This window comes from Pipistrellus hanaki, assembly GCF_964339955.1.
Source record: "Pipistrellus hanaki genome assembly, chromosome: 16".
Lineage (NCBI taxonomy): Eukaryota > Metazoa > Chordata > Mammalia > Chiroptera > Vespertilionidae > Pipistrellus > Pipistrellus hanaki.
This window is the reverse complement of record NC_140518.1, coordinates 46,346,598-46,367,684: the sequence shown is the minus strand read 5'-3', so window position 1 is coordinate 46,367,684 and position 21,087 is coordinate 46,346,598. Positions and strand designations below refer to the sequence as shown.

General features: G+C 45.9%; 1 protein-coding gene across 5 annotated transcripts in view; it reads left to right on the top strand.

The window, feature by feature from the left end:
* Positions 1 to 13,722, top strand: part of PRPSAP2 (phosphoribosyl pyrophosphate synthetase associated protein 2) — a 61,659-nt gene extending 47,937 nt beyond the window's left edge. For all 5 annotated transcript variants that reach the window (XM_084861575.1, XM_084861574.1, XM_084861576.1 and 2 more), the window contains 3 exons: positions 1,837 to 1,907; positions 6,485 to 6,631; positions 12,982 to 13,722. In XM_084861575.1, the coding sequence (XP_084717701.1) occupies positions 1,837 to 1,907; positions 6,485 to 6,631; positions 12,982 to 13,140 (377 nt within the window). In that variant the 3' untranslated portion in view covers positions 13,141 to 13,722. The remainder of the gene's footprint in view (positions 1 to 1,836; positions 1,908 to 6,484; positions 6,632 to 12,981) is intronic.
* The last annotated feature ends 7,365 nt before the right edge of the window (positions 13,723 to 21,087 follow it).

The following is a 21,087-nucleotide window of genomic DNA, read 5'->3' as shown; positions in this document are numbered from 1 at the left end:
ACATGAAAGGATGTTGAGTGTATTATCCTAAGTGAAATAAGTTAGAGAAAGACAAATAATGTATGATCTCACTTATATGTGGAATCTTAAAAAACACACATAACAAACTCATAGAAACAAATGATACAAATGGTAGTGGCCAGGGCTGGGGAATGGAGGGAATGGGGAATTGTTGATCAGAGGGTACAAAATTCCAGATAGAAAATGTGTAAGTTCTGGGGATCTAATGGACTTCATGGTGACTATAGTTGTTAACAGTGTTGTATTATATACTTAAAAGTTGCTAAGAGAGTAGATTTAAAGTGTTCACAACACACACACAAATTGAAATCATGAGAGGTGATGGATGTATTGACTAATCTTGTGGGAATCATTTTGTAATATATATGTGTATAAAAACATGAGGTTGTACACCTTAAACTCACACAGTGTTAGATGTCAATTTTATCTCATAAAACTGGGGGAAACTCATTGGCCATGGGTGTTTGGCTTTATTTCTAGACTCAGTTCTGTTGCATTGATCTATATGTCTATCTTTATGCCATTACCCACATTGTTTTGATTAATAAAGCTTAATATCAACTGTAATTGAAAAATAAAATAATGTTTTGTAATAGGATTAAAATAGGGAAGTGTGAGCCTTCTACCTTTATTCTTTCATTTTTAAAAAGATTTTGGCTGTTTGGGGTCTTGTATTTCCAGATGAATTTATTTTCAGTTTATTTCTGCAGAAGCAGCAGTTGGGGTTCGAAAGGGTTGCATTCACTCTCCAGATCCCTTTGGGAAGCATTGCCATCTTAACACTGAGTGTTCTGACCTATAAACATGGGAATGCTTTTCATTTGTTTTCTTTAATTTCTTTTTGTCCTGTTTTATAGTTTTCAGTATACGAGACTCACCTCCTTGGTTAAATTCATTTCTTGGTATTTTATTCTCTGTTACTTTTTAAATGAAGTTGGTTTTTTAATTTCCACTTCAGATTGTTTGTTACTAGTGTGTATAAACAATTAAATTTTGTGTGTTGATCTTGTATCTTACAACTTTAGTGAATTTGTGTATTAGCTTTAGTAGTTTTTTTATAGAATCTTTGTTATTTTCTACTAGAGGCCTGGTGCATGAAATTCGTGCACTGGCGGAGGGCAGGGTGTGGGATGTGGGTGTGGGTGTGGACCTTCAGCCCTCTGGCAGTTCAGGACCCCTCACTCCTTACCACCTGCCACCACTGCTGTGCTTGTCAGCATGAGCCCGGCTTCTGGCTGAATGGCTCTCCCCCTGTGGGAGCACACTGACCACCAGGGGGCAGCTCCTGCATTGAGCATGTGCCTCCTGGTGGTTAGCACTAACCACCTCATAGCAACTGGTCATTCTGGTCATTCTAGTCATTCTGCTGTAACAGTCAGGCTTTTATTACATAGATTTGTGGGATCATGTCATCTGCTAATAGATATAGATTTAGAGGTAACTTTATTATATAGATTTGTAGGAGCTTGTCATCTGCTAGTAGATAATGGATATAGAGATAACCTTACATCTTCCTATCCATCTGGATGATTTTTTTTTTCTTTTCTTGTGGAATTGCCCTGTCTGTCACAGCCAGTCCAGTGTTGATGAGCAACGGGGACAGTGGACATCCTTGTCCTATCCCTGCTCTTAGGGGAAAGTTCTAGTCTTGGACTAACTATATGACGTTAGCTGAGGTTTTCATGTATACTCTTTATCATAGGAAGTTCCCTCTATTTCTAGTTTCCTGGGTCTTTTTATCATGAGACATTGGCTTTTGAAAGGCTTTGGCTTTTTAATATAGAAACCTTTGTGCATGTGCTTTGTTCTGACCAGTGCTGATTCCTAAAGAAAAGCCCCCAATCACAGTTGTTGGTGATGTGGGAGGAAGGATCGCCATCATTGTGGTATGTAAACCTCTTTTATTATTTTATTTGCCATTGTTATCTTGTTAACTTATTTGCTAATTGTGTGGGGTATGTCCAGGTAAGTCTGATTTGAGTTGGTACCTTGTACTAAATGTTTATGTTGGTCCAAAAATAAAAATTGTTACCATTAGTTTATTAAGAAATTGCTAATTACTTTGTTAACTAAATAGCTGTTTATCATAACGTGAAAAATTGTTTTGTGATCAAAATAGGATACAAAATGGATTATAATCTCACACTGCACAAAACCATTGCACAGAACATTTAATACCTGTATTATAGTTTAAATAATAAAATTAACATATGGGTACTCACTGCTCAGTTTGCAGCAAGAACACTGGTGACTTCCCTTCAGCGCCCGGGGCCTTCCCTGCCTCTCTCCTCTCTTCCCACCAGAGCTGGTCCCTGCCCTGAACCGGCCTTACATAGTCTTACGTCCTGCCGTGAGTGCACCTGTCCCTGTCTGCAATAAATGAAACGGCACTACGTTGTTTGTTTTGCATGGTTTTGCCATTTACATAATGAAGTTTATACTTTGTGGCATTTTGTTCTCACTGCTTTGAGAGTTCTTTGGGTGGTACATGATTCTTTTTCACTGTATTGTGTCCCATGGTATGATTATTACACAACTTATTTACCTGTTTTCTGGGCTTTGGACATACAGATTTCTATTTCCAAATAATAGTGCTTTGCACATCTTCACCTTGTTTTCTGGTGCATGCACACAGGCTTTCTCGGTGCCTGCGAGCGAGATGTGCAGTTTGGAAGTACACACATTCCCAGCCTGCTAGGTGGTGCCACCTGGTTCCCAAAGCCCTCATAGTAGGCCCCACATTCTCCCGGCACTGGTCATTTGTTAGAAAATCTCTGACGTCCCCTATAGGGTAATGGCTGTCTGGTAATTTATAGAATCTGTAGCACTGTTTTCCCCTTCCTACTGCAACTGCATTAAAATTTTTTTTAACTTTTTATTTTGAAGTAATTATAGATTCATAGGAAGTATTATAGAAAAGAAAATACAGGTCTTGCATACTCTTTACCCAGTTTCCTCATTCTCGCTCAACTGTAGTGTAGTAACATAGTCTAGAAATTCATATTGCCATCTCCTTTGAGCTGATTCAAATAGCACTAGCGTGGTGTGTGTATGGATGTATGCAGTCTTACCGCACATGTAGCTGTGTGTGACCACCACTGCAGTCAAGATTTGGAACTAGTCCACCACATAGCTCTCTCTTGCTGCCCCTTTATAGCCACACCCACCTCCTCATCTCACCTCTTTTTTATTTTCTTGGTTAATCCTCACCTGAGGATATTTTTCACAATCATTTAGAGAGAGGGAAAGACAGTGAGAAACATCAATCGGTTGTCTCTTGCATATGCTAGACCAGAACTTGGGGAGGAGCCTGCCACTGAGGTACGTGCCCTTGACTGGAATCGAACCTGGGACCCTTTGGTCCACAGGCCGGCGCTCTATCCCCTGAGCCAAACTGGCTAGGGCATCCCCTAATTTTTGTAGTCACTAGTCTGTCCTCTGTCTCCGTAATCGTGATTTCAGAAAAGTCTCATAAATGGAATATACAACCTGGAGGTCCACCCAGGTTGTATATTACCAGGTGTGCCGGCTAGTAATGTGGATTTTGTAATCAAAGAAAACAAGATAATGTCAAGAGAAACATCAAAAGTGCTTTATTCAAAGTAATGTCCATCGCTAGCTACACATTTCCCCATCTTTCAGGTAATTTGTGGATACCGTTACAATAGAACTTTTCTTGTTTTGAGACACCCAGTTTCAGACACCCAGTTTTCCACTTTGTATGTTTTGAAGTGCTGCTCAGACAGTGCGTGTGCCATCAATCGGAACATGTGGCCATCTGAAGGAGCAAGGTCTGGTGACTATGGCGGGTGGGGTAAGACTTCCCAGGCAGGATCTTCTAACGTGTCTTTAACTGGTTTTGGATGTGTGATGGTGCGTCATCATGAAGCAAAATTACTTTGCCGTGTCTTCTGGAATATTCTGGTCATTTTACGATCAAAGCGTGGTTCAAATTGATTATTTGTTGTCAGTAATGATCAGTATTAACGGTTTCACTTGGTTTTAGAAGCTCATAATACACCACACCTTCCTGATCTGCCAAACACAGAGCATTGTCTTCTTTCCGAAGCGATTTGGCCTTGCAGTTGATGTTGATGGTTGACCTGGATCAACCCATGATTCTGTGCATTTGGGATTCTGAAAAGAAATCCACTTTTCATCGCCAGTCACAATTTGATGCAAAAAAGACTCTCTTGTGCTGTTGAAGCAACATTTTACTGATGACTTCTCGGTTTTCCATTTGTCTTTCGCTCAGTTAAAATGGCACCCATTTTTCTTCCTTTAAAATCTTCCCCCCCCCCCCAAAAAAAAAAATCTTTCCCATTGCTTGTAAACAATCGGAAATTGCTTGCTGAGTAACGTTTAATCTTTCTGCAAGTTGTTTTTGAGTTTGACACACATTTTCATCCAATAATGCTTGTAATTGTTGGTCTTCAAACTTTTCCCGTTGACCTGGACATTCTTTGTCTTTCACATCGAAACCATCACTTTTAAAGCCTTTAAACCAGCATTCACAAGTATCTTGAGATGGAGCATGTTCACCATAAGCTTCCTGAAAGTATATGATAACTTTCAGCAGCACTTTTCTTTAAAATAAACAACTTCCCATAAATGCTCTTTTTTGGCACAAAATTCGATATTTTTAAGTATAAAAATATCTATGTTAACACCTTCAGCAAATTTGACATATGAAGTTTTGAAGATTGCTGTCAATACAACAAACTAGCATACATATAAAATCGCATGTATATCAACATGTGTGACTCCATCTATTGAAAAAAAATCCGTATTAACCGGTACACCTGTTAACAGTCCATCCTTACAGCTGAGCAGCGCTCCAGCCTGGAGGCCCCGCAGCGTGTCCGGCCTCAGCCGCGAGGGCCATGTTCAGCTGTGAGATACAGCTGCTCTGCACACTGTGAACAGTGATTTTCCTGGGATAAAGGACCAGAAGCGCAGTGTTAGGCTTCTTGGTAATTGCTAGTTTAGTTTTACGAGAACCTGTCAAGCTGTTTTTCAGAGTGGTGTGCCATTTTACCAGTAGTGCTTTTAAACTAATATATGTATATTTTTTCTTTGCTCGTGGTAATATCCATATATATTTTAAAAGAGTTGTGTGTATATATACATAAACACAAGGTGGGCAAAGTAGGTTTATAAGTTGTTCATAGGGAAAAGAATATAATTATTAATAAATACTAATACAAGAATAAACTCTTTTGCATACTCACAACTATCAACCTATTTTTGCCCCACTCTGTATATAAAACACATGAATATTTATCCAATCCTGGACAATGCTTGATACCCTCATGGGCTTGAAACGGCTGGTAGCCTGGGTGTAACAGGAAAGACACAGGTTTTTTCCCTGTTTCTCTCCTGTGTCTCTACTGCTCCCACCATACACTTCTCTCTGTCACCAGAGCGTGACATTTCCCCCTACAGTCTAGCTCAGATACTGTCTACCTGGAAATAGTGCCAGATTCCACAACCGCCACTCAGGTGCTGTTTACAAGGAACAGGTTATCCCCAACTTCTATACAGTTTGGCTACAGAAGGGGGTTCCCCCGGCCCCTCCTGCGTTAGGCTGGTTTGCTGAGCAGCTCGCAGGCCTGGGAGCACCGGCACCGCTTCATTGGGGGACGGGACGAGGACAGGAGCGGCCCGGGGAGGAGCGACAGGCCGAGACTGGGAGGGCCGAGCTCAGGAACTCCGCCCGTGAGGCGTGGCCGGCACTCACTCCGTTTCCAGCCCCTCCCCTGCTGAGAAGGGGGGCTACCCTCCCAGGCTTCTGATCATGGAATGTTCTCTCCAGGGACCTCCCCACCCAGGGGCCACCCAGCGTCACCCCATTAGAACAAAGGCAGACTGGCCCCCCGGAAGTCACCAGTCTCAGGAGCCCTGTGTCAGACGCCAGGGCCAGGGCCTCCAGCTAGATATTGCTAGCTTGCACTGGGAATCTATGGTCCATGTATTAGAAACCACTGAACTGGGTACTTTGTTAAAAATTATAATTAGTTTCCCCCCATTATACAAATGTGTAAAAAAAAAAAAAAAAAAGTACTTCCCATAAGCGCAGCGGAGAAAATTTGGGAAATAAGGAAAAGTAGCAAGAAAAGAGGAAGAACCATCCAATCAAAGTATCTTGTAACGATTTTACTATGTATTTAAAAAGCAAAAACATTCAGCAGGCGTATTGGAGCACACGATGTGGGGCACAGCCTGGGCGTGGGGAGACAGGGCAGGGAGCGTGGGGTGGCACAGGCAGGCCGCTGTGAGGGACAGGCCTGCAGGGAGGCTGTGGAGGCCGGAGGGAGTGCGGTGGGAGCTGGCAGCGGGCGCTGCACACGTTAAAGAGAACAGCAAACTGGTTACTGGAAAGTTAGACCCTTTCTTTCCCGGGCTGTCTCAACCCACCGTGCCAGCGTGCTCATGTGCATTTGCGCAATCTGTCATTTGGCAGGACGACATTATCGATGATGTGGACAGCTTTCTCGCTGCAGCAGAGACCCTGAAGGAGAGAGGGGCATATAAGATCTTCGTGATGGCAACGCATGGCTTGTTATCTTCCGATGCCCCCCGGCTAATTGAGGAATCGGCCATTGACGAGGTAACACCAGCGTGTGTGGGCGCCCTGCCTGCCATCTGGCTCCTGAGCTGTGGTTACAGGGAGCGGTTGAAGAGGGGCTATTTGTAGTTATGAATGGGATAAACACAGGTCGTGTTTGTGTTTCATCGACTGTAGCTGGGTCCTCGGCCCACAGTGATAGTGACTGGTTCTGATAACCGTGAGTGGTGCCGCAGGCCCTGGAGCGGTGGGGACTGTGCCTCAGAAACGTCCCGTGGCTGAGGCCCGCGGCTTCTAGGCGGAACCATTGGGTTCAGACCTCAGTTTGCCTGATGCCAAGCCGCCTCCCTGCCTGTGCAGCTGCCTGCGATAGGAAGTTGGGAGAAGAGGCCAACGGGGATCTTCCGCAGCCGCCTCGCTCCCTGTGGCTGCAGGAAGGGGTCCAGGTGCCTAGCCCTGCTTCATGCCCCTCTCTGTTCCCGAGGCCAGCCAGGACACGGGACTGAGCGTATAAATCACATTTTATTCTCTCTCAGATAGTGAAAGTGCTGTCCCGTAGATTCCTAGCTATTGAATCTTAAACTTTTACTTTGCAAAGTCTCAAAACTTTTGTTTTTGTTAATCCTCCCCAGGGATATTTTCCCATTGATTTATAGAGAGTAGAAGGGAAGGGAGCAACAGAGAGAGGGAAACACAGACGTGAGAGAGATACATCGATTGGTTGCCTCCTGCACAGGCCCTGACCAGAGCCAGGGATCGAATCTGCAATTGAGGAACCCTTTAGTCCACAGGCCGACGCTCTATCCACTGAGCCGAACCTCCTAGGACCAAGTCTCACATCTTTACTCTTCAGTGAGATCTTCTGAGCCTGCCCCTCTGTTTATTGTCTTTGAGGGGTTCAAGTGCCAACCAAAGGCCAGACTTGCATGTCTCTCACCAATCCATCTCCTTATTTAGTAGATGAAGAACTGAGAATGACGTTAGAGGCATCAAAGAGCAAGTCTAACAGTACAGAATTCACATGCTGAGTGCCGTGAGAAGACTCTGAACCCCGGGCAGCATTCCTGCTCCCGCCCCCCCCCCACTCCCTCCCCACCTGGCTGTCCGCATGGCACCGGGACTGGCTCTCACAGGTTAGAAATGGCAAAGCAGAGCAAGGTGCAGAGGGGCTGCTGGAGCCCAGCTTCCTAGAGCAGAGTGTGGTTCTGAGGGAATTGTAGCCACCAGCTGAGATGGTTCTGAGGGAAGTGTAGCCACCAGCGGAGGCCCCGGGACGTCGCACAGTGGGAGCACCCAGTGGAGGCTGCCCTGTCATCCTGACAGGCTGTGGTGTGCATCCTGACAGGCTGTGGTGTGCATAACCGAGCTGGGGCAAGGGACCAGTGGCTAACCAGGTTAGGAAGCAAAGGGTTTTCGTTTAAACTTAGACACGAAACAGAGCTGCACAGTATTTATACAGTTTAGAACAGTAAGGGCAGGATCGACAAGTTAGTGGGAGGTGAGAGAAGTGGAAGGAAGCTAATTCCCCTTCTTTCTGAGTAGGAGCCAGTAGGTAGTGCTTGGGGTTGGTAAGTCATGCTTTGAAGTGTTTCTATTTCTTCTTTAAAATTGGAAGTAGTTAATTGCCTAGAATAGGCACCTATACACACAGTAAGTACATTCTGATTGCCAGGGTCGGGAAGGGGTAACTAGCAGTGCAGCTCAGGTCATAGGGCTGCTTTCTGAGAGAGGCTGCACAGCTCTGATGTCCCAAACCACTGAGTGGCGTGCTGTATGGCGGTGACTGGGCTGTCCCCGAAAGCAGCAGCATGATTTCCAGGTTTGAGAGGAAACTGATGGGGAAAGTTGGCAGGACCTGACTTGCATGCACAAAATAAAATTATTGTCCACCTTAAAAACAACAGGTGATTGTATGGCATGTGAATTACATCTCAGTAAATCTGTTTTTTTTTAAATGGTTAGAATAAATTTGGAAAATTCATTTTCCACTCAGGGTGGTTAACTTAGTGAGAAAAACAGTCCACAAGGTCACCGCAGTCCCCCCTTTGAGACTTATATTACCTTTTATGCTTCCATTTTTGTTTAGTTACCAGGAAAATTAAGTGCCAAGTGATTAGTCAATTACTTAAGGCTAGGATTTCATGTCCCCAGAGCTGGCAATGCATGTCTGACTCTCCAGCTCTGTTACAGCATCTCCTTCTGTATATGCTTCTTTTTAAAAAAAAAAAAAATATTTATTTTAAAAAATCTTTATTGTTGAGAGTATTACAGATGTCCTCCTTTCCCCTATTGCCCCTCTCCACCTGGTCTCTGTCCCACCCCAGGCCTTCACCATCCCGCTGTCAGGTCTTTGGTTAATCTCTTCCCTCTGAGATCCGTCAGTCTGTTCCATGTTTCCATGCCTCTGATTCGCTTTTATTTACCAGTTTGTTTTGTTCACTAGATTTCTTGTTCATTTATTTTGATTTCTTAATCTTTTATTTATTTAATTAGTTAATCCTCACCCAAGGATATTTTAATATTGATTTTTAAAAATATATTTTATCGATTTTTTACAGAGAGGAAAGGAGAGAGTTAGAAGCATTGATGAGAGAGAAACATTGACCAGCTGCCTCCTGCACAACTCCTACTGGGGATGTGCCCCAAACCAAGGTACTTTTCCCTGACCAGAATCGAACCCGGGACCCTTCAGTCCACAGGTCCTTGCTCTATCCACTGAGCCAAACCGGTTAGGGCTGCATTTTTTTTTTTTTATAATATATTTTATTGATATTTCACAGAGAGGAGGAAGGCAGAGAGTAGAGAGCTAGAAACGTCGATGAGAGAGACACATCGACCAGCTACCTCTTGCACACCCCCTACCGGGGATGTGCCCGCAACCAATGTACATGCCCTTGACCGGAATCGAACCTGGGACCTTTCAGTCCGCAGACCGACACTCTACCACTGAGCCAAACCAGCTTTGGCTAGGGCTGCATTTTAATTATGTGTCTTAGTGTGGGCCTCTTTGGGTTCCTCTTGTTTGGGACTCTCCACTTCCTGGACATATAAGTGTTTCTCCAGGTAGGAGGAGTTTTCTCTCAAACGGGTTTTCAATGTCTTGCTCTGTCTTCCCCTTCTGGACCCCCATACGTTAACATTGGTATACTTGACGTTGCCCCAGAGTCTCCTTACACTGTCTTCATGTTTTTGGGTTCTTTTTGCTCTTCTGGTTGGGTGTGTTTTGCTTCCTCATATTTCAAATCATTGATTTGATTCTCAGAATCCTCTACTGTTGAATTCCTGTAAATGATTCTTTATTTCAGTTAGTATATGTTAATTTCTGACTGGTCTTTTTCATGTCTTTGACATTCTCATCAAGATCCTCGAAAGTCTCATGAACTTCCTTGAATAACCTTATAACTATGGTTTTGAACTCTGTATTCAGTAGTAGTTTGCTTCCTTCCATTTCTTTCATTTGTGACATGTTTCTTTGTCTCCGCATTTTGGCTGCTTCCCTGTATTTGTTTCTGTGTATTAACTGGAGCTGCTTTATCTCCTGGAATTGTAGAGTGGCCTTGTGTTGTAGATGTCCTATAGGGCCCAGTGTCTCAGCCTCCCCAGTCACCTGAGCTGGGCACTCTAGGTGTGCCCCTGTGTGGGCTGTGTGCACAGTCATGTAGTTGAGCCTTGATTGCTGTTGGAATCACTGGGAGGAATTGACCTCCAGACCAATTGGCTGTGAGGACCAGCTGTGAATACAGTGGGAGAGCTCCTGTGCAGGAGACACTCCCATGGAGCAGGACTTGCTTCTGTGGGGCTTTGGTGCTCACTGCGTCTGCCCCTGGACTGTGTCACTTGTGGGTGTGTAGGGTTGTAATCTGCTATGGTCCGAAGCTGTCCACCAGGTGCACTGGCTCTGGGGCCTCCTGGGAGGTGCCGTCAGCCACTGCCTGGGGCCACTTGGCTGCTGTTTTCTATTTTTATTGGACTTTGAGGTGCCCAGGCAAGGCCCAGGTGTGAAGCAAGGTAGGCTGGTGGTAGTACCAGGTCTTGGGACTTTTATTGATAGGTTTGGGGCACCCTGTCCCCAGCTGTAGCTTGTTTGGGAGATTTTTAGCAGTCAGTAGCCTGAGCCAGGACAGGCCATTCATGTGGAAAAGCTGCTGCAAACAGCTTGGGTGGAACTGCAAATTGGATGGTGCAGGGTCTCAGGGAATCACCAGGCAGAGCAAACAGTGTGCTCCAGGCTGATGGAGATATGGTTGCCAATCAGCCCTGTGGCGGGGGAGGGGGTGAGGGGAGGGGAAGGGGGTCCCAGCACCAGAACAATGACCCCTGCAAGCACCCCAGTCTGGAAGAAAGCAGCCCCAAGTTCCTGACCCAATGTCAGACAGTCCAATTCCTTTTCATATGTGTCTGAGTCCCCCAACGTTGGAGCTTGGAAGAAGTGGGGCCATGGAAGTTCGTGGGTCCTTGTCACTCAGCCATAATCCCCACCTGCTTCACAGCCCATGGTTGTAACCCTAGGCTGGGGTCTGGTGTTAGGCTGGGACCCTTACTTCTCATAGAGGCTCTGCAGAGATCATCTCCTTCCTGACTAAAAGAACAGCATACATGAGTGTCAGACAGCCCAGTCTGCGCCTCCACCCCTCCTACCAGTCTCCATGTGGCTGCTTCTTCCTTCTCTAGTTGTACGACTTCCATTCAGCCAGGTTTCCTTCTGTAGTTATAGGACTTCCATTCAGCCAGGTTTCCTTCTGTAGTTATAGGACTTCCATTCAGCCAGGTTTCCTTCTGTAGTTATAGGACTTCCATTCAGCCAGGTTTCCTTCTGTAGTTATAGGACTTCCGTTCAGCCAGGTTTCAGGCAGTTCTTAATGATGGTGGTTCTGTATTTTAGTTGTAATTTTGATGTGGTTGTAGGGAGGCAGTGAGTACCGCTGTTTACACTGCCATCTTGGTTCTCCTTTTATTTTTTTAAAATATATTTTTATTGATTTCAGAGAGGAAAGGAGAGAGAAAGAGAGATAGAAACATCAGTGCTGAGAATTATTAATTGGCTGCCTCCTGCATCCCCTCCCTCCCCCCCTCCCCCAGGGGAGATTGAGCCTGCAACCTGAGCAGGTTCCCTCACCTAATCAGGAATCCAACCATGACCTCTTGGTTCATAGGTCAATGCTCATCTACTGAGCAACACCCGTTGAGTCTGTATGTGCTTCTTTAGTGTAAACTGTTGTGCACACATGTGTGCGTGAATTCTCACCCAAGGATATTTTTCCATTGATTTTTAGGGAGAGTGGTAGAGGGAGGGGAAGGCAGAAACATCAATGTGAGAAAAACACATCAATTGGTTGCCTCGTGCACACGCTCTGACCAGGGCCTGGGCCAGGTAGGAGCCTGCAACCAGGGTATTTGCCCTTAACCAGAGTTGAACAGGGGACCCTTTGGTCCGCAGGCCAATGCTCTGTCCACAGAGCCAAACCAGCTAGGGCAGTGTAAACTGTCTTGAGCCTTATTTTGGAAGTAGGTAATATTTAAGTAATAAAAATGATTCCTATCCCATATTATCTTCTTTTCACTTTTTATCAAATCTTAACTTTTTAAAATAACAGCTTTATTGAGATGTAATTCACATGCTATACAATTCACCTACTTACAGTATATATGATTCGGTGTTTTTAATACATTCACATAATTGTACATCACAACCATCAATGTTAGAACATTTCCTTCCTCCTAGAAGGAAACCTCAAACCCATTGGCAGGCAGCTGCTTCACTTAATCTTCTTCGTGTCTATACATTTCTCTCATCCTACCTTACACACGAGTGCAGTCACGCAGTGTTATGTTTTCTGTCTGGCTCCTTTCACTCAGCGTAGTATCATCTATGCTGTAGCATTTGTGTCAGTACTTCATTGTTTTTTGCTGAATTGTATGGAAAAAACACATTTTTGTCTCTTCATTCATGGGAATTTGTGTTGTTACACTTTTCTGACTATTATGAATAATGCTGGTAGGATATTTGTGTACAAGCTTTTGTATAAACGTCTATTTTAATTTCTCTTGGGTTTATACCTAGGAGTAGAATTGCTGGGACATATGGTGACTCCATGTTTAAACTCTTAGAGACCTGCCAGGTGGTTTTCCAACGCAGCTGAACCTTTTCCCATTCCTCAGCGATGTAGAGGCTCCAGTTTCTCCTCACCCTTGTGCACACCTTTTGCCGGTAGCTGTACTAGTGGGTGTCAGCTTAGCAGATCTTAGGCTGAGAAACATGGACTGAAATGTTGATGAAGGTATGGTAGACCCACTGTCCTCAGAGATGTGAGACGAGATCAGATCTCCAGGTCGCACCAGGAAGCTCCTTGGTTTTATGCTGCTCTTATTTGTTTTTTTCTCTTGCTTCTAAGGTGGTGGTGACCAATACGGTTCCACACGAAATCCAGAAGCTCCAGTGCCCCAAGATCAAAACTGTGGACATCAGCATGATCCTCTCCGAAGCCATCCGCCGGATTCACAATGGGGAGTCCATGTCCTACCTTTTCAGAAACATCGGCTTAGATGACTGAGGAGCTTCCTTTCCTACAGCTCCCCGAGGCAAACTGGAGCGTGAGGATGTGCTGGGAGAGCAGGCCAGACTGATGTACTTCCCAGGGGCCATGTGTTTTGTTCCTTTCTTCATTACTATGAAGATAGACCAACTTTTTTGTCAGTTTGGGTGTTTGTGAGTTTTTTGGGCAATTTTTATAAAAGAAAAACTGTATACTCCTCTTAAATAAAATAAGTTAAGACCTTATTGTTTTTAGTCTATATAACTTGGAAGAATATTTTTAAGCTCACAAACAGCCTTTTTCCAAAATTGTTGGAGCCCAAGTGCTTAAAAAATTTAATAAAATAAAATGGTCTACTTACTGTATGATACCTGCAATTGAAAAGCCAAAAAAACCTGATACTGTCGAGTCCAGGAATGACCTTTTTAGAAATGCTCTTTTAGGCCAGCACATGGAATATGTGACCATTATTTATTTTCTGCAACAGAAGAAGGAATAAAAACTTACTGTGTTTGTGTGTGATTTTTTACCCTTTATGTGTTGGCAATTGTTTTATAACTAAAATAAAGTGAAAGCTGAATATACATGTGGATGTTGAAATGTTCACCACATTGATTAAGTTTTCTCTGCTGCAACTTGTGGGCTGACAGCCTCATAGGGATGCACTGAGCCCTGCACGTTCCTGCATGCAGTCATTTGACTGGCAGGAGAGGGACGCACCCTCAGGCGGGTGGCTGGGTGGGGAGGGACCTTGCTCCTTGTTTGACAGCACAGCCGTTCTCCACAGAATGTGGCCCGGCAGCCCTCGGGAGGAGCTGCTGGGGGGGTCACAGGGCAGGTGATGTGATGCTTGTCAGTGCCCAGTGGGTAAGAGTTTAGGACTTGAAACTTGGGCCTCAGAGCTCATCAGGCTGGATTGCTGAGCTCCTGAGCTGTGCCAGTGTGTTCTCCCTCCAAGGCCCGGTGTGGGCAGTCCCATCCAATTCATGGAGTAAAATTAAGACTTTCTCACCAGGGAAGATAGTTTGTGCACCAGGTCACTAAACCTTTGCTTTCTGCCTGTCTGTAATAGAATCTATCCTAATATATAAAAAGCCAGGTGCCGTCACACCTTCAAGGACCAGACAGACAACCAAACACCTGGCTGAGGGAGCAGAAGCTTGGGCCCTGGGCTGCCCATGGCCACAGCAGGAGGAGGAGGACTGGTCCGGCTCTCATGGCGGGGCAAGACGGGCCGTGGAAACAGGAGCCTCGTGGGGCGGGGGCTGTTAGTGTGGAGCGTCGTGAGGTGGTGGAGGCGCAGGAGTATCACGAGCTGGATGGAGATGGAGCGGCGAGTGTGGGACGGTGGTGGCGGCGTGGGGGCTATGAGCGTGGAGCTTTGCAGGGCTGCTGAGGCAGAAGAGCATCGCAGGGCATGGGCAGCAGAGGCCAAGGAGCCTCGCGGGGCGGGGGCTGTGAGCGTGGACCTTCACTTGGGGGGGGGTGTGATTGAGGCCAAGGAGCCTCGCGGGGCGGGGGCTGTGAGCGTGGACCTTCACTTGGGGGGGGCGGGTGATTGAGGCCAAGGAGCCTTGCGGGGCGGGGGCTGTGAGGAGGGCTGCTGGGTGGAGCAGTGGCAGGGCATGGGGGCGGCTGAGGCTGAGGAGCCGCATGGGGCCGGGGCTGTGACCGTGGAGGTTCATGGGACAGGGGCCATGGAGGTGGAGGAGCCATGCTGGGCAGCAGACATGGCCCTGATTGCAGCTAGGTCTAGAGACCTAACCACACACGATTTAATTGTACACTGGGCCTTTAGTATATAAAAAAGCTAATATGCTAAGTGTCCCTCCTACTGTCTGACTGGTCGCTATAAGCACACTGACCACCAGGGGGCAGACCCTAATGCAGGAGCTGCTGAGCTGCAGTGACTTGGCAGCGGCAGTTCTCAGGTGACCCACCCTGAAACCAGAGAGGAAGGACCCCGATTCCTCACAGGGCCACTCTATTCCACGTTTGGCCGTGGGTTATGTTGTTGCTGGGGCACTGTGGGCCCCAAATCTGGTTTACTGTGCATTTGCATTTGCATTACACACCCTGTATGACGCAGCTGTGCAGAGTGCCCTCTCCCGCTCCGGGTCCCCTTGGAATGTTGGAATTTCGGCCTGACTTTCGAAATACCCCTTGGAATTTTGGCCTGACTGAGGGACCCCACCTGCCGAAGGGATCCTACAGATTCCCTTCAAGCCATGGTGCCACCCCAGGTGCGGCCGGCCAGGTAGGGACCACAGGAGGTTGGCTCCAGGGCATGTCCTTCCGTCTTGCCTAGTTCCACCCCACTGGCTACCTGCTAATTAATTTCCTTTCAATGAGCACGAATTTGTGCACCAGGTCACTAGTATGGAATAAAATAGTTGACAACACAAAGTGTAGTCACTCACTGTTTGCCATGCTGGGGTTTCTTGGCACTTTCCAAAAGCAGAGTGGCTGCTGGGAGCTTGCCTGGAGCCCCGTGTGTGCTGAGCACTGAGACCCGCTCCAGCAGCTCCCGTCTGCACATCCCTTCTGTGCTCACCACATGCAGTGCCCAGCCCCCTCCAGGCCCCATCACGTTTTCTCCCGAGTAAAGGTGTCCTCACCACCTCCCTTCACATCTAATCCAGTTCCTAATGGAGGTGTCCACTTGGAACACGTGTTCTTACTTTTTGAGAACCTGCTCCTAGAAATGGACATGTACAATCTTCATAAATGAGCTTTGGAAATATCACAGGGATAGCTTCTTTGGCCGGTGCAGCTCCGGTTAACAACTGTCATCCTCTGACCAATTACCACATTTGGAAGAAGAGCTTTGGGTGTCAAGGGTCTCTCTCTCTCTCTCACACACACACATACACACACTCTCTCTCCCTCTCTCTCTCCCTCTCTCTCTCCCTCTCTCCCTCTCTCTTTCTCTCCCTCTCTCCCTCTCTCTCTCTCTCTCTCTCTCTCTCTCTCTCTCTCTCTCTCTCTCACACACACACACACACACACACACACACACACACACCATGAGAGGAGTCAACCTGTACCTGTTGGGCCTTCTGAAATGAGTTCTCTGAACTGGCTGAAGCAGCTTCACAGCAAACCTCACATCCTCCGACACAGCCATGTTAAGCACTCCCCACCCCCCAATCTTTTGCCCTTTTGGTACCATATTACTGTGGAGCTCTTTCAGCAGGAAATCTGTAGGTGGCTGTGTCCCATGAGGTTTGATTTGCATGATTTATGTTTTTTTTTAATCATTGTTGAAAGTATTACACATGCCCTCTTTACCTCATTGACTTTCTAGCCTGCCCCACCCCAGGCCTTCACCGCCTATTGTCTGTCCATCGATGATGCTTATATGCATGATTTTTTGTGATGTTTCATGAAGAAAGGTCAAATTTATAGAGGAGAAGTGAATGAAACATGCCCTGGGATGTTTTCCTCTGTGATGCACTTATGGTAAAGCTAGCGAGGGCCCTGCCCAGAGCTGCCTCTGGGGGATGTGAAGAACCCCTGAAAGAACCCCGTGAAGTGGGGGTTGAGGCCCGGGCCTTGGCAGGCTCAGCAGGGAGTGTAGGGGCGTGGCGAAGAAGCGGCTGTGCATGGGAGGGTCAGGAAGGGCAGTAGGTGGAGAGGAGGAAGAAAGAATGCCGAGCAGAGCCCAGAGGTGTGATGAGCGTTATGTCACCCACGCGGCTGGAGCAGGAGAAAAGGCTGTGGTGGGCTGCAGGAGGTGGGAAGCATGGGGTCTGAGGGCCAAACAGCACAGAGAAGGTCTCCCGCCTGAGCCCCTCGGCCACCTCGGTCCCCTCCCAGAGAAAGCCAGGGTGACCAGATTTTTGTCTGTTGTAGGGTTTTCCTGAGTCAGAGAAGTCCTATTTACCCTCCAAACTACTATCCCTACTTAATATAGGGAGTTGAACTTAGAAATTCTGTAACAGAAACGCTAATAGTTTCTATTCTTTTTTTAAAAAAATGTTATTGATTTTTTATTGAGAGGAAGGGAGAGGGACAGAGAGTTAGAAACATCCATGAGAGAGAAACATTGATCAGCCGCCTCCTGCACACACACACACCCCCACCCCCCCCACCCCGCCACTGGGGATGTACCCGCTAGCAAGGTCCATGCCCTTGACCGGAATCAAACCTGGGACTCTTCAGTCTGCAGGCCGACATTCTATCCACTGAGCCAAACCAGTTTCAGCTAGTTCCTATTCTTGATTGACTGTGATGTCATCACTCTGAACAAACAAATGTGGGTGAGATCTATGCTCTTGGAATGAATGCGGGCACAAACACCACGTGAGCCACGACTGTGCCAGCACGGTTCTCATACTTTCTTGGTTATATTCAAAGCCTCACACTGACTCGTGGAGCCAGGATCCAGACCGACGCTTCCTGCTCCACAGCACAGTGCTCTTTCCAATCATTCCAAGCACATCCTGACTCTGAGAAAGCCCCGAAACCTCATCCTTCACTGACCTTCAGGCTCTGCCCATGCACGAAGTGAGGGCTGACTGCTGAAAGATGTCCCACGACACATTTGGAGCCCATCTGTAGACAGATTTTATTTTTATTTGGGGAGTTAAGGCTTTTAAGGAAGTTCGTGATGACTCGCCCACTGACCACTGAGCTAACTCAACAGAGGCTGCAGTTGCCACAATCAACAAAGACTACAGACTTGACAAAAATAGTTCAGAATAGCCACCACACAAACAATTCCAAGCAGCAATAAACCTGGGGAAGAAAGACATTTTGTATTCCAGGCTTCCTAATTATAATATGCAAAACGTCTAGTTTTCAACAACAAAAAATATGGAGGCATGAAAAATAAGGTTGGGCCCACTCGTGAGGAAGTCCAATCAGACTTACCAGACAAACATTTACAATGAACTATCTTGAATATGCTCAGAGAGGTGAAGGAAACCATGAGAGTGATGTCTTACTAAATATAGAATATCAATAAAGAGACATAAATACTAAAAACCAAGCAGAGGATTTGGGCAAGATGGAGGAGGAAGCACCAGGAGTCTGCCTCCCCATCTACACAAAAACCAGTGGCAAAATCTGCCAATGCAACGCCTGGGGTCTTGTCTGTTTGCGACCTTTCAGAGAAGTCTTGAGTGGTGAGTTGTGGTTCACTCTGGCCAATTGGCACTCAGCATAGCAGCAAATACTCATTCCTCAGCCCGGCCCTGTGGCAAACAGAAGTCTGCACAAGCTTGTGGAAGCCAGAATAGGCAAAAAGGACTCCGTTTTCCAAACAGTGGGCAACAGTGCTGATGCCTGCTCCTGATCAGAGAGGTGCAGTCAAGGGGGTGTGCACTGGGAAAAGAACAGCAAATTAAATCCAAAGTAAGCAGAAGGAAGGAAATATAAAAAATAGAGCAGAAATCAATGAAATTGTAAACAGTAATTCGATAGAGAAAATCAATGAAACAAAAAAATTGGTTCTATGAAAAAAATGAATGAAATTAGACCTGGCCAGTGTGGATAAATGGTTACGAGTGTATGCCTTTGGGAGAGAAACCAAGATGGCGGCATAGATAAACACCTAAACTGCCTTGCACAACAATTTCAAAACTATGCTGAAACCGGTTTGGCTCAGTGGATAGAGCGTCAGTCTGTGGACTGAAGGGTCCCAGGTTCGATTCCGGTCAAGGGCATGTACCTTGGTTGTGGGCACATCCTCAGTAGGGAGTGTGCAGGAAGCAGCTGGTCGATGTTTCTCTCTCATTGATGTTTCTAGCTCTCTATCCCTCTCCCTTCCTCTCTGTGGAAAATCAATAAAATATATTTTTTTAAAAACCAATTTCAAAACTACAAATAAAAGACAAAACGGACACCATCCAGAAACACAGGAAAGTTGGCTTAATGGAAATTCTACAACTAAAAGGAAAGAGAAAAGCACATTGAGACTCAGAGGAGCTGCAAAAGGCTGAGGTAGGCAGATGTGTGCGCAGAGAGAACTGGCGGCTGAGTTCATGGCTGGCTTTCTCCAGTGGGAAGGAGACAGAAGCCCTAGACTGTGCTGAACTCCAGTTCTGGGTGAGACTCTGGGAACCCAGGCTCATTTGGGGGGAATCTGGACTGTCATGAAAAGAGAAAAGCACACTGAGACTCAGGGGAGCTGCGGAAGGCAGAGATCCGAATGCGCACACATGTGCTTGAGGAGGACTGACTGCTGAGTATGCAGCTGGCTGGCTTTCTCAAATGGGAGGAAGACTGAAGCTCCCAACTGCACTGAACTCCAGTTCATATGGGGAGAAACTGGACTGTCTGGCAGCAGGCAAAACTAGAGGGTGGCTTTCTTTCAGAGGTGCTTGCAGTGATTACCAAGGGACACTGAGACCCAGGGGCCTTATAGGGCAGGGCTGATGGGAAGCCAAGGTTGTCTGCTCCACCCTGAGACTCAGCCCCACCCAAGCTGAGCACAGAGGCTTTTGCAATTTTTCAAGTCTTGTCCCATAAGACTGTCTCCAGCACAGAAGTTCTTCTGGTGTAGACACAGCTGATCCTCACAGCCAATTGGTCTAGGGGTCAATTCCTCCCAGTGACACCAATAACAATCAAGACTTAACTACAACAAGGCTGTGCACACAGTCCACAAAGGGGTGCACCAAGAGTGTCCACCTCAGGTAACTGGGGAGGCTGAGTCACTGGGCCCTATAGGACACCTAGCACACAAAGCCACCCTACCAACTCAGGGAAGCATTGAAAATGTGGAGACAAACAGATCAAAAATGAAAGAAATGGAGGAAAACAAATGACTGGAGATAGAGTTCAAAACCATGGTTATAAGGTATTTCCTAGAAAAATTTCCTAGAAAAGGCTGATAAATTCAGGGAGACCCTCGAAGATATGAAAGAGGACCAACTAGAAATTAAGGATACACTGGCTGAAGTAAAAAAATAATATTATACAGAGACCTAACAGCAGAGGATCCCAAGAATCAAGTCAAAGATTTGAAATACAAAGAAGCAAAAAACACCCAACTGAAAAAAACAAAAAGAAAAAAGAATCCAAAAAGTTGCAGATAGTGTAAGAAGTCTCTGGGACAACTTCAAGCATACCAACATCCGAATCCAGAAGAAGAGAGAGCAAGATACTGAAAACCTATTTGAAGAAATAATTACCGAAAATTTCTCTCACCTGGTGAAAGAAATAGACTTACAAGTCCAGGAAGTGCACAGAACCCTAGACAAAAAGGAATCCAAAGAGGATCACACCAAGACACATCATAATTAAAATGCCAAGGGCAAAAGACAAAGAGAGAATCCTGAAAGCAGCAAGAGAAAAACAGTTAGTTACCTATATACAAGGGAGTATTCATACGACTGTCAGCTGATTTCTCAACAGAAACTATGCAGGCCAGAAGGGAGTGGCAACAAATATTCAAAGTGATGAACAGCAAGAACCTACAACCAAGATTACTACTCTATCCAGCAAAGCTACTATTCAAAATTGAAGGTCAGATAATGAGCTTCACAGATAAGAAAAAGCGAAAGGAGTTTATCACCACCAAATGAGTACTATTCGAAATGCTGAAAGGTATTCTTTAAGAAGAGGAAGAAGAAGAGAAAGGTAAAGATAAAAATTATGAACAACAAATTCATATCTATCAATAAGTGAATCTAAAAATCAGGAGAATAAAAAAATCTAATGAACAGAATAAACTGGTGAATATAATAGGGCCAGGGGCATAGAAAGGGAGTGGACTGACAATTCTCAGGGGAAAGTGGTGTGGAGGTTTCAGGAAGAGACTGGACAAAAATCATACACCTATAGATGAAGACAGTGGGGGAGGTAAAGGCAGAGGCTGTGGTGGGAACTGGGTGGAAGGGAGCTATGGGGGGGGGAAAGAGGAACAATTGTAATAATCTAAACAATAAAGATTTATTAAACTTAAAAAAAAAAAAAAAAGGAGTGTTGGCCTCTGGGCCAAGGGGTCATTGATAATGA